This window comes from Pteropus alecto, unplaced genomic scaffold, assembly GCF_000325575.1.
Source record: "Pteropus alecto unplaced genomic scaffold, ASM32557v1 scaffold3, whole genome shotgun sequence".
NCBI lineage: Eukaryota > Metazoa > Chordata > Mammalia > Chiroptera > Pteropodidae > Pteropus > Pteropus alecto.
This window is the reverse complement of record NW_006442484.1, coordinates 60,151,948-60,166,569: the sequence shown is the minus strand read 5'-3', so window position 1 is coordinate 60,166,569 and position 14,622 is coordinate 60,151,948. Positions and strand designations below refer to the sequence as shown.

Below are 14,622 nucleotides of genomic sequence, written 5' to 3'. Positions count from 1 at the left end.
AGAACTTTTTTTTTTTTTTGGTCACTATAGTGTTCTAGAGGAAACCTTTAATCTCTTTCTAGATATTACATTCATTAGTTACTGTTTTTATGTTAAAAGTTTGGGAGAGCAGAAAAAGCTTTTAGGGCGAATTGATCTCTGATTACCTTTCTACATGAGGGATAAAAAGATCTTGGTCATAGTTAAAATACACACATACGTTTCTTAGAATACAAAATGCAACCAAACCAAAGCATTTGTCAGCTTTAATAAAGCAATGTTAGTCATCATACTGTGGCTTCTTACGATTGTGGCTGTAATTTAAATGTTTCCAGAAACTCTAGTTTTAAGTTTATATTAATAACTTTTTAGAATCCCTTCACTGAGGGTTTACTGTTGTGGTTTCTAAAAAATATTAAATCAAGTGATCGTGCTCTATACCTCTTTAGCTTATATCGTACATGCCTTAATTCCATGTGAATGCCCTCTGCATTGTATTCTCTTTCGTAATAAGATGACACATTTCCTTGGAGTAGAAATAAATTGCTTTACTGATGCTTCTAATATATGTAAGAATATTACCTTACCACCTTAAAGATAAGGTAATATTTTTGAATAAAAATGTGTTTGAGGTTAAATGGAGGTAACTGGAGCTGAAGCAAAAGAAAAGGAGGGAGCAAATGAACAAAAGAGGAATGGATAAAAATTGGTTTTAGAACTCGTTTCTCCATTAACAGTAACAATGTAGAATTCTTGAGGTAAAAAGTACCTCAGCTTGCCTTTCATTTTACTACTAATAAAACTGCAAACTGTGGAGGTTAAAGGATCTTCCTGAGTGATATTCAGTACCCCAAGATGTCATCCTGAGCTTCTTTAAGTACAAACAACTTTGAGAAACCCGTTAACAAGACTTTCTTCTTAGCAATTGCAAGACACTAGTTCTTGAGAATTATGTTCTAAGCATCAACACATGAGAAAAGGGGTGCTGAAAATGCAGATTCAGAAAGTAATGAATAGAGCGAGCTCAGGACTGAGCTCAGTTCTGCGAGCTCAGACTGAGCCTCCTCAGTCACCTTGGGTGCATCTCAATCAGTGAACAGAGGCACTGCATTTAAACTGCATACCTAGTGTTCCAAATTCGGGACACTATAATTTCATTATTTAAAGAACTATTATATTTTATTTATGCCTGAATTATGTTCTTTTCCCCATAAACATATATTTGTGTCTCAAAAGCAGATTCATACTGAGTGGGCCTCTCGCCCTTTTGAGAAACTCAAGGATTAGCATCAAGGAGGCAGCAAGGGACAGATTGATTGTGCCACTTTTCTCTTGAAATCTGTTTTTGTAAATATTTACTTTTGTAAAGTAGATGGAATAAACTGTAACAGTAAGAAGATAGATCTGTTGTTCATATTTAATCACTGCAATTTTCACCAAACCTGGTAAGCACAGAAAGGCAGTTTGGTACAGACATGAAACGTTAGCTCTAGAAAGGTCCTTTTTACCTCAAGAATTCTACATTATTACTGTTCTTACTCCTAGTGGGGTCTTGGAGAAGTTACTTAATCCTTCTGAGCCCGTTTCCTCATCTACCTTGTAGGTTGGTAATTCTGAGGATTAAATTGAATCATTCATCTAAAACATTTACTGCTGACCCTGGCCATGAGTAAGCATCCAGTTAATGGTTGATGGCTGCCATTATGATTTCTGTCACCATCCACTGTAATATATATCAGGCAGAAGCATATTGGAAAGAGCAATATTGGAAAGAGCGAGGGTTGGGAGGTAGAAGACCTGGGTTCTAGTCCTCCCTTTGCTACCAGCTAACTCTGGGACTTTGAGGATCAGTTGATCTCTAGACCTCGGTTTCCTCGTCTGTAAAAGACCAGGGAGCGGGGTGGTATATTAGGTTTGGTTGAGCAAGAAGTAACACCAACAGGTTGTTGAAGAATCTTGGAGGTCATACTGGATTTATTTTTTTACTTCCCCCAGGGGAGCTCCAGGAAGTTCATATGCTGACTCATTAGAAATGGTAGTGTTCTTCAGTATTGTTGCATACACACAGTTGGGCAACAAGCATTGTTGTTTCTTCCTTTCTTCCTTATGACCTGAGGCTGGTTCTAGACTTTTACTCAGATTATAAAATAGAATAAATAAAGATATTATGAGGCATATCAGGAAAGCAGACCATGTTCATACCTTGTCTATAACAGGCCCTAAGTTTTCAGGTCCAATAGTAGGAAAGAAGTACTTGGCTATTCTACTTCATGTTAGTCAACTCATATAATCTAGTTAAGAGGCATGACTACAGATACAAGCCCTATGATACGCTAGCTATATGACCCTAAACAAGAGCCTAAATCTGTCACTGATGAGTAGGAATAACAATGCCATGCTCAAGTCGTGTTTTTGAAAAGTGAGTGAGATAGTGTATGACAGCCTCTAGGGATATTAGGTTGTCTTTGTTCCTTTTAAGCTTTTATCCCAAATGTCCTATAAGCCACCATACTGCTGTAATTTTTTAAATGTCCTCCACACACACAAAAAAGTTCATTTACAGAAAAAAAATAAAAAGAACTTTAATGCATGACCATATAGTTTCATCAGAAGTTATTTCTTCACTGATAAGATTGTCATCACTCTTTATGAAATGTGGGCATGTTACTTAAGTGTAAGATCTATAAGATTGGCTCTGGTCTAAAGAGATTGTCTTGTGTGACTGAGTCCATTTCTCCTACCATCAAAACAGATACACTGAAGCCATTTTTCCTGCTATTTCCTGATAGATTTAAGTTGCAGAACTGAAGAGCTGGTTTGTCTCAAGCTGGTCAACCTAAAAGTATTTCTTTTACTTATTAATGAGATGGTGTTTATTTAAAATGTGACATTGTACACACTGGAGACAAAATGGATGGATGTCCTTCTTACTTAAAAAATGTGTTCTCTAAGAAGTCTGGAGTCATCTCAGGTCAGGCATGGGAGGCTATACCCTGGTAAGCTGGAGGTGGCTATCTAGGATAAGAGCAGATGGGAGGGCGTCTTGGTCTTTCTAGACATGGATGATTGAAGGCCTTTAACCTAAGCAAGTGTGAGTCTCATTCTTTTCTCAGATTTCCTAGTCTCACTTTGCGGTAGCAGTGAATATAACACTACTTACCATGTGTGCCAAGCAGTGTATTAAAACATGTATGGTTGTCTCTGAAGCCAGTACAAGTTGAAGCCATGGCTATTTTTTTCTCTCTTGTGGTAATAAAGTAACTAGAAACCAAGATGATAAATAATGGTGAAGGCAGACGGGTGTCTCCATGAAGGCTTATAGCCTGAACACATTACTGGACTTCCTCTGCTTCGTGGTTGGTAGTTAGCTCTGTATTTTGCACTTCTGAAGATTTCCTATCCCCCAGTGTTCTGATAGACTTATTAAGAGACAGTAAATTCACTTTATGGCAATTGCTCTTAAACATTCTGAAAAACAGGCTGCTGACATGCCGCCTGGAAAATGCAAAGCAAATCCTTTGTCTCAGCATGGTATAAAGTTTATATGTTTATATCTGAGGTTCTTGACAAGTAGGATGAGAAGACAGAAGAATTGGAAAGCAACAGTCACGATGTTCTTTTTAACATGGGTTGGTTTTGAAAGATAAAAAACAACTTTTTTTTCATTGTTTTAAACTCTGCTTTTTATTATTATGAAAAGAAAGCTTTTCACAAAAAATGCCAAGAAGTTAAATATATATATCAAAAGTCCACTACTTAGATAACTTCTAAACATTTTGTAGTATATGTTTCCACTCATTTTTACTTACATACACACACACGACACATTTAAAAACAAAAATATAATCATACTGCATACACTGAAACATAATCATACTGCATACAGTTTGTAACCTCTTTTTGTTTACCACATATCACTAGTCATGAACATCTTTCCATGTAATTAAATATTGCTGTATAATCTCACCAGTAATGCAGTTTTTCCTCTTCCAGTACAGAATGACAGGTGCACTGAAGGAAGAAGCCTAGATGACCTTTCTGAGTAGATCATGCCTAAGCTGAGTCCTTGGAGATGAGAAAGAGCCAGCCAGGTGACAAATCAGCAGAAAAGAGTTCAAGCAGCTTCAAGATCCAGAGTCTGAAGGCAGAATAGAGTTTGGCTTGTTTGAGAAACAGCAAGGAGGCTGGTGGCTATAGCAGGTCGGGGGAGAGTATATGTGTTGAGGTTGGATTGGTAGACCAGACCAGGCCACCTACCTGGTAGTCTTCGGCAAGAAGTCTAGATTTCATTCTAAGCCACTAGAAAGTGTAAGCACGGGAGGGAGTGATCTTGAGATTTCAGATGATCACTCTGGTTGCTGGGTGCAGAATGAACTACAGGATGTAGAAAGATAAGCAGAAGTTTAGCCAGCAGGCTGCTTCAGTGGTCCAGGTGAGAGGTGCTGGTATAGTGGTCTAGGGTGATACAAAGAGATGGACCCAAACTAGTTTTCGCTCTTGCGACCAAGAAAAGGGGGATAATCATTTCTTAAATGCTGTAAGGTTTGACACTCACAAACATACGCTTTAAAATATGACCTGTGAAACAGGTCTCAAGGACCATTAGTCATATCGACTTGGACTATCCTATTCTTGCCTATAGCAATTAAAATATCTTTCATTCCATTAGATGATTGCAAATTATTTCAGTAGCTCTATTTTTTACATTAATGACTAAAGAGTCTCTTTTTAGACACAGTATGTTTTTATGATCATTTTACCCGCTTCCCAAAGTAAAGACCAATCTAAAAGGTATAGCACATTTAAGGATTTTTAAAAAGATATTACTAGTCATCACATCCAAGAGTTTTCTTCTCAGAACTGCTCCTTAATGGGTTTTCTTCTATTGGGTTTAAATTCTTACACTTAAAAAGGATGTACTCTTCATCTTTTCACAGGGCCATCTATAGGTGAAGAAGTTACCTTCTTATAAGGAAAAGTTTGAAGAGTTTTTTCTATTAGTTACCCCTGGATGCAGAAATTCCCATTGTGGGAACATTCCATACTGTATTTATAGACCCAGATGCATTTTAACCAAGGTGACCTAGTAAGACTTTAGAGTAAGACATTAGTAAATCAAATTCCTCTAACTGGCCTTTAAGTACTCAGTATGCATTTACTATGCGCTAAAACCTTGTGGAAGATGTTAATTGATCTCTAGACATTAAAACACAGAGAGGGAAGTAATAGATGAATAGATAACCAACATCATTGCCACCAAATGGTATATGATGAATGAGTAATGGGGGTAATAAGTGCCATGGAATTCCTTTCCATTGATTCACATAGGACAGCTGGTGAGTGTCAGGGGTTGTGCTGTGCCACTGTAGGCTTACACAAATATTTGTGAACTAGTCTTAGCAGGAATTTCTGCTCTAAATCTCATGGTCTAAGAAGGGATTAATGGGGATAGGAGAGAAATTATGAATATTTTAAAAATCATAACAAGTTATATCTTTATTTGTGTTAATAAATCTACCTAGGTTAACAAAACAATCACTGGATTACTTTAATTAAATTTTATTACTGCGTGATTGGTAACTTTGGATTTCTCATGCAGATCATAAGCTCTGAATTTATCATCTACCTCTTACCGATTTTCTATACTTTCTGTCTTCAGTAATGGCACATATCACTATGCACACCCAGTCACTAGCTTTCTTTCATCCTTGGAATAAATGGAAAAGGTCTTTGCACGAACACACCTCACTTCCTGATGTGGCCAGGCCTCTCCATGTGGCTTCAGGTCTAGCCTTGACTCCTGTAACTCAAACTCTTGTACTTCTCAGGTTTCCTGGTGATGTAATGCTTCCTCACACTTTGCGGCAATCTACTGGAAACATTCTTTTCCTTGTTGTTGATCTTGAAAAACCATACACACCTACAGATCCTTCAAGACTTAGCGTAAATAGTGTTCTCTATAAAACCTTACCTGACTATGTAGAGTAGACTTGTAACTTATTGTATTATAATTGTTTGTGTGCACAGCCACAGACAGCCTGTATGAATCTTTTGGATTAATTAGACAAAGGTATCTGGTAGTCTTCTGGAGAAATACAGCCCTGAAGTAGGTGAGTTCTCAGTTTGGAGCACAGATTGCACAACATTTAGCAGGTCCCATTTATCTGTATTTTTTGCTGCCTGAGTATAAACTCTTTGTGGGCAGAAACCAGACTATTTATTCTCATCTACCAAGGGACAGCTCAATGCCTGACATGCAATATGAGCTCAGTACTTGTTCAATAATGAAGGAATAAATGAAATGTAATGCAAATTGAAAACTTAATTTTTATTCATTTGAGCATTTTGTATGGGATCAACAAGCATTCGAAATATGGAATCTTCAAGGGGAAAAATAATAAAAGTTTTTACGGGTGAAAGAGCTTGGATTCTGCCTGAACACTCACTGGGCCCTGAATTAGGAGGCCCTGGAGAGCCCGAATAAAGCCCTCTTTGCATACTTCACAGCCCAGCTCTAGGCGGACTCTGCGCCTTCTGCCAGCATGCCCTGACAGCTAGAACTGCACACACACCTGATTGCCTTAGGGGGAAGCCTGTTGTAAAAAAAAAGATAGGCAAACTTTGGACCTGACAGTTATGTTGGGTCAGGAATACTCACATTTCCAAAGTAATCTTGACATTATAAAGTGATATATTCCAAGATCCCTTAAGATTTTCCAGAATGCCTTTAATTACTTGATGAAGAGGTGAGAATGGGAGTACGGAAACTGAAACCTGAAGGATTAGGCATTACTGCTGATTTAAAAAAAAAAAAAAAAGTATTGACAAAGCACTTTCTAAATTATAATGCAAATAAAAAGAGTTTAGTAGATTCATATACATTTTATTTCTAGGAGTACATCTGCTGGATAAAACAGGGCCCATGGTTTTCTCTGGATTTTTCTTTGTCTCTCAACTTAAAATCCTGATTGGACTTCTTCTTTGTCTGTTATTTTGAGTTCTTATACGCTACCAAAAATCACTTTTAGAAAAATGGGGAATAAATTAATTTTTAAAAGTGCACACAGAGAGAAATACATTAATCAGTTAATCAATCTATGAAAACTTAGATGTAATTGTAATATTTTGGTTCACTAGATTTGGATAATTCATTTGTCTATCTATAGGAAAGAAGATAGGGTTAGCATGTGACCTGGTTAACATTTGAAGAATCCAGAAAGCACCAAGAGATCTATTAAGTCAGACCAGATGTCTGGAGGGCTTTTAAATCTTCTTTATATTGATGCCAGCTTGATTTCCCAAAGACGGGTTCAGACCTGCCCTCCTTGAGTAGTTCTGGCTGCATAGATCAAAATGAGGTAAACTCATTATAGCCTTTAGTGTGGCTGGCTTTGAAAGATTTGAAAAATGTTCTTTTATGGAGACTGAATAACTGGATGTGCTTTTGCTGCCAATATCAACATAGTCCAAGGGCCCTCCTGTTATTTTCTGCTGGAGTTTTCTTAGGACATGGAATGGGGCGGGAGAAGGGGTGTGAAAAGCCTCAGAGGATTGTGTTTTGTTTTGCTTTTTTTTTTTTCTTCCTTGTTCTTGGCTCATACAGCAAGTTGATGGTAAATATTGGGCAATTTATTTAACCACACTATTCCTCAATTTCCTCATTAGCAATGCTGTCTTGTTTATAAGAAGTTTTGAAATTTTTGCAAGCGCACAAAATGCTGGTGTGGATAGGCAATGTAGGTATCTTATTTCTAATTCACTTGATGTCTTTCCACTAGTGGAGACCACCTGCATCAGACTCACTTGGAGTGACTGTTAAAATGCAGATCCTTAGGCCCACCCCAAACTTTCTGAATTAGAAACTCAGGAGGTACAGCCAAAAATCTCATTGTAAACAGGCTTCTTGGGTGGTGCCAGTACACTCTAATGTATCTCTCTGAGTATGTTTTTTTTCTGGTGAGCCCAAGGTAGAACTAAGCACCTAAAAATCCCCTGGCATCTCCCAGGGTTATCTGGACTTACCCAATTTGGACCGTATTCCCTAGAGCTATGGCATATTGTAATTGAATCATTCATTAAAAAACATGTGAAGCTTTATTTTGCTAATCCCTGTCCTTCAAATGTATGTAATTTGGTAGTATTTTGAGGACTAGCAGTTTGCAGTCAGGGGTGGGATGAAATTAACATTCAGGCCTCTAGAAATGGAAGCACAGAGCCGAAGAGCAATAGCCTCCCTGCTTTCGGTTTAATATTGGACTTCCCCTAGGAACCCAAGATTGAGATTTTATTCTTAGTTTGGCCACTGATTCAGCTTTGACCTTTGGAAAATCATTTAATCTTTCTGCACAGTTTCCCCCTCCACTTTGTATACTCCCTCCATCCTCATGAAACATTTTTTAGGGGAGCTGTTCAGTTTATTCAGAAGCAAAGTTGTAGTATGGTAATGTATGTTATGCAACCAGATGTAAATTAGGAAGCAGTGATTGCCTTAGACTCTGGATCAAGAATGGTGATTATGTCATAACTGAGGAGTATCAGAAAAGATTGTCCAGTCCTTCCCTTTGTGTTGAGAATTGAATCTTTAGAGAAGAGAGAACCAGGCATATGGATTTACCGGATAAGATACAATAGTGTCCACAAAGGGACATGCAGAATTCTTGTTTCTGTGCTCAGAAACCTGGGCACATGATAGGACAACTGATTATGCCCAGCTTTGCCCCACTACTTGCCCTTGATAAGGGAGATTCTATTACATCACATTTATCACACTTGCCACTTTTTCTTGGACTGTTTTACTACCTTGAGACTCGTAGTAGTTTTCTATTGCTGCATAATAAATTACCACAAAATTAGCAGTTTAAGACAACACATAATTGTTATATCACTGTTTCTGTGGATCTGGAGTCCAGGCATGGCTTAGCTGGGTCTTCTGCTAAGCATCTCACAAGGTTGAAATCAAAGCGTCAGCTGGACTGCATTCTCATCTGGAGGCTCAACTAGAGAAGGACCCACTTCTAAGCTCCCTTAGGTTATTGGCAGAATCCGTTCCTTGCAGCTGTGCAATTCATGGCCACTTACTTCTTCAGATTCAGCAGCAGTGAGGGTCTCTGACCTCTATATGTTCCTTTAATGGTCTCATCTACTTAGGTCAGGCCCACTCAGGATAATCATCCTTTTGATTAACCTAAAATTAACTGATTATGGACTTTAATAACATCTACAACGTATCTTCACTTTTGCCATAATCCGTTGGTTAGAAGTGAGTTACAGGTCCCACTCACACTCAAAAGATGGGGATTATACAAAGGCATGGGTCATGGCAGATCATCTTAGAATTCTGCCTACCACAAGACCACCATGAATTAATATTCGACATTTGACCTAAGTATGTGCAAGCAGTTAATTGGGGACTTCAAACATTGCTATTTATGAATTCTCATTCCCATATATGTGGCCATTTTGTTAATTCTTGGTTAGTTAAAATTAAGCTTAAGTTAAGGGAAAGTGTTTGGTTTTCAAGAGGGAAGGAACAGGCCTAACTAGTGTGTGACAAACACATTAACCTATCCTAGTGTCCTGTGCTAAAAAAATAAAACATTCATTAGGGATTATTGCTTACCTAGAGAAAGGGTCATTTGAATTCTTTTTATTTCTTAGTTCATCCAATATGATTTGATTCACAAAAATGAATTCATATATATCTACTCAAGATTACAACTATAAAAGCCAGTTACTCTTTGAAGAAGAGTTCTCCCAAAAGTTGATCTATCACACCCTTTGATTAACCAGCACAAAAGGAAATAATAGACAACAAAAACCTTTTATTAGGTATAAACAAGAGAGATCGCCTTTTCAGGATGTTTCTTATCTTAGCAACACACTGAAGAGAGACAATATATCAGAAATGGATAGCAACTAAATATTACTCTATAAATGAAATGCTTAACTAAATAAAAAAAGCGAATAGGCTGAAAGAGATTAGCAGGAGGAAATAAAACAAGTTAATCTCTTTATTTTGTAGTATTTATACAAATCAATAAGAAATCCTAAAGATTTAAGTGATAAATGGACTTCACACTCATTAAGATAACTATTATCAAAACAAACAAAGTGTTGGTGAGGATGTAGAAAAATTGGAACCCTTGTGCACTGCTGGTGGGAATGTAACATGGTGCTGCCACTATGGAAAACAGTATGGCAGCTCCTTATAAAATTAAAAATAGAATTATCATATGATCTAGCAATTCCACTTCTGGGTATATACACAAAAGAATTGAAAGCAGGGATTCAGATATTTGTTCACTAGTGTTCAAGAATAGCATTTTTTACTATAGCCAAAAGATGGAAACAACCCAAATGTCTGTCAATGGATGAATAACAAAATGTGATATATGCATACAATGGAATATTATTTGGCCTTAAAAAGAAAGGAAATTCTGACCCATGATACAACATAGACCTGGAAAACATTATGCTAAGTGAAATAAGTGAGTCGAAAGGACAAATATTGTATGATTCTACTTACATGAAGTAACTAGAGTAGTCAAAATCATAGAGACAGAAAATGAAATGATGATTGCAGGAGCAAAAGAGGACAAGAGTGTGTTCAATGGGTAAAATTTTAGTTTAGACAAATGAAAAGTTCTAGAGATGGGTGGTGGTGATGGTTGCAGAACAATGTGAATATACTTAATGCTACAGAACTGTGCACTTACAAATGGTTAATGTGACAAGTTTTATGTGATGTATATTTTATCACATTAAAAAATTAAAAGAAGATAAAGATGTAGATCACAAAACAGGAAATACTACAAGCAAGCTGACTTAAGATGCTCAGCCTTGTTAGTAACCAAAGGAAAAAAATTAAAAATTTTGTTTAAAAGAAGTACCCTCTTTTAGCTAAATGGTATAATTAATATTATATGTCTAACATACAAAGTTTATAATTATATTCAAAACATATTTCATGTCTCTGCTTCTTTCTCCCCTCTCCCTAGAACAGAGATAAAGTCTGTATTTAATATTTTTATTCCACTATTTCATACAAGATAGACTTTAAACCATTCCTAGGACTGTCTTTTAGTATGCTAGTTCAATTTTTTTAAAAGTAAAAGATTTCCTTGAGACCCGAGTTGAGGTTCCAGTGCAAAGAAGGTATAATAAGAATTATATTAAATGCATTCTGAAATAGATTATTATATCAAAAAAGGGGGGGATTGGCAGCAATGGTTAATTAGATGATTTCCCCTCAGTATGTCCTAGAGTTTGTAATAACGAGTCGTAAATCCTGAGCCAGTACTACTGATATTCTTATATATTACAGAGTCCCTTCACATTCTTGTTTCTAATAAGCCATGTGGCCACACATCTGACTTATTATCTCTTTGTTATCTCATAATTTCCATGAATCATGATTATCTTTTGGCAATTTAATGAAGGCAGTTAGAGTAAATCTTTTCGATGGTAATGAAATGTAGCTAACAATACATCTCTTATTAGTTGGTCAAACACTATGAGCCAGGCATTGTATTAAGCATGTTTTTGTCATTTCATTTAATCTTCGTATCCTGAGATGACTGACTTTAGTCTCTTTTTATTGGTAAGAAAATTGAGTCTCAGAAAGTTTTAATAACACTCCAAATCATATAGCTGGTTGTGAGAGCTAGAATTCAAACCCAGGTCTGTTCAACTTTAAACTTCTGATCCCACTGTACTGCACTATATCTAGGAATATAATTATATTTATTTCATAAGTATTAAAGTGATTTATAAGAACAAAAACTGAAACGTGACTTTATAAAAATAGCTTATTAATAATCATAGCTTCTAAAATTCTATATGAATTCAGGAACAATTTTTTAGTCAGAATTGTTTAGCTCCCACAAACAAGCTGTTGTGCATTCAGAATGAAATGCTTCCTATTCCATGTCAAAGTGCAGATTTGCTTCCTGATAAGATGCACTATTCGAAGACTATTTTTTATTGTGATTCAGGTGCAAATGACAGGAAAGCATATTTTTTTCCCCTATCTTGGCATAAGGGGAGGTATTTTTGAAAAAAAAAAAAAACTTAATGTAATTATTTAAATGGCCATTATTTTGCATTGTGATTTACGAGAAAACAGATTATAGCACAGGATTCAAAGAAGTTAACAATGGCGTACTGACTTCAACAGGAAAGTCCAGCCAGGGAATTTCCCAAGACACTACGCCATGAGGCAGGTCTTCAGAGATACTTACTACTCTTCCCCGTCCAACAAAATGAAAAAATGCAAAACCGTGGATTCTCTGAGAGACATCCAGGCAAATGCCAACTCTGAAAATGAATTGCTTCACAAGGGCTTATATTCATTTCTTTAAAAAAAAAAAAGTAACATCAAAAGAGAAAAAAACCCTTGTCTTTGTAATTCTTAGACAACTGAACAAATAGTATTATGTGCCTAAAATGGATTTTAAATGGTTGTAAAAATGTAAAGAAAATAAATTTTTAAATGTCCCATTTCCCTAAGAGAATGAAATTCAATTCTAAATTTTTAAGTCAAAATATTTTCAAAGGAGTGTGAAAATTGGCAAAAACCAAATTGAATATAAAAGAGAAGCATGCACACACACACACAAAATCTTATTTCACTTTAAGCATTCTAAACCATATATGCTTCTTCTGTTTGCAGAGCTCACACTTGTTTTAACCGTCTGGATCTCCCCCCCTACCCATCCTTCTCCATGCTTTATGAAAAACTCTTGACAGCAGTTGAAGAGACCAGTACCTTTGGACTTGAATGACCTGGAAGCACAATGCTTGACTCCATATGGACAGGCAATTTCAGAAGCTGCCCTCTAGAATGGCTGAACATGGGAAATTTCAAGAATATGCTTCCATTAGAGTAAAACTGAGTGCTGTTATCTTCCAGGAGCACATGCTCTGCCACATTTGGGGACTGGATAGTGGTGATGAGTCCTCTTTGAAGGATTTGGGTGAGCTTGATGCCCAGGGAACAACCCAACAGTCTTTCAATCAACAGTTCTTGACTGCCAAACTTTTTTCCATTTGTTATATTCCAAGACAAAGATGAATCTGTACAAGATCAGCTGCACGGTAACTTTCAGAGACTCAGGAGAATCTTGAAACTTACCTTTGAATGTGGTTCAAGCCAAACTAGCAGCACTTGACCCAATCTCCAAATTAATGCAAGTTGAATAATATAATAAAAACAAATATATTTCCTGAAAGTACATTTATTTAAGCCCTAAGCTATAACAGAATGTTCATTTTTCTAGCTTATGGGTGCTTGCATGGTGTGCACCATAAGTTTCAGCTTTCATGGGACATGAGTGAAAAATGAAACCAAGTCAATATGAGGTAACTTTAAAGATTTGCAAAAGGTAGACGATGATAATGTATATGCAAAGTGGTATGTATGTAATTATGGCTAAAGAGAAACTGTTATACAATGAATTACTAATGACAGATTTTATGCTTTATAATGCATGAAAACAATTTTAAATAACTAGCAATTAATCACAGAATATCAGGAAAAATTACACAGTGAGTTCTGTTTATTTTTTATAGGTTCATTATATTTATGTTAAGATGTATATAAGAACCTACCTATCTTACTGTACATGTCACCTGTTCCATTTTCATGTTCCATGCTTACTTGGGCATCATGCTAGTATGTATCCTTTTAAGTACTCTCAAGGGAACAAAAGGGCCTTTTATTTTTATAAAGGTACAAAAAAATTCCCTGAAATATTTTGCACTGAATGTACCAAAGTCGAAGGGACATTACAATATGACTAACAGCAACTCCATCACTTGACAAATATAATAGAGAATAGCTTCTAAATCCAACTTCCTTCACAGTGCCATGTCTACCACTACAAGGACTGTGCATCTAAGTAATAATTTTTTAAGACTCACTATATGTGATAGTATGATATGCATTTATTTAAAATGCATTAGACTCTCTTCCATCCATCAGATACTTTACAGGATGGCATTTAATAAAGATTTCGTATTTCCCCACTGCTTTTTATTTGTACAGCATCATTAAACACTAAGCTCAGTTAGGGAGCCATCAGCAACACCCAAGAGATCAGCTCTCTTAAGTAGTAAGAATTCCATTTTCCCTCATCAGTGAAGACATTACAAATTGAAACTCTCAGTACTATATTTCTAAACCTGCATTTTCACCAATGCATAATTTTCTTATCAATATTAAGAAACAATTTTTCTATGGTATCTCAGAAATTGCATGACATCACTAATGTTATTTCTGTGTGTTTTTATCAGAGGGTGTCCTTCATTTTTATTGCTTTTGGGGTTTTCCACATCATTGTTTATTTCCTGAATTATGGCCATAACTAATCAGACGTTCAATACGGTGAAGTTAAATTGTGAACAATAAAAGCATTGGATTAACATTTGGTTTGCTAGCCTATGGTTTTACAGGCATTGCCTGAACACTTCTTTGAGATATAAGTAGCCATGATATTCCAGTTATGGGATATTGGCTATCTTACACTTTACAGAGGTTATATGAATGATTTTCATAGGTTGGTTTCTAAGAACTGATTGCTCCCCTGTTGGTTAAACTATGTTTACTATTGGGGCTCTCAAGAAGAATACCACTCATGTTGCATT

General features: G+C 36.3%; 1 protein-coding gene across 1 annotated transcript in view; it reads left to right on the top strand.

Moving 5' to 3' along the window:
- HECW2 (HECT, C2 and WW domain containing E3 ubiquitin protein ligase 2) overlaps window positions 1-14,358 on the top strand; it is a 205,516-nt gene extending 191,158 nt beyond the window's left edge. Inside the window, exon 28 of the mRNA XM_025039312.1 lies at window positions 12,645-14,358. Within this exon, the coding sequence (XP_024895080.1) occupies window positions 12,645-12,761 (117 nt within the window). The 3' untranslated portion in view covers window positions 12,762-14,358. The remainder of the gene's footprint in view (window positions 1-12,644) is intronic.
- Window positions 14,359-14,622: the final 264 nt, after the last annotated feature.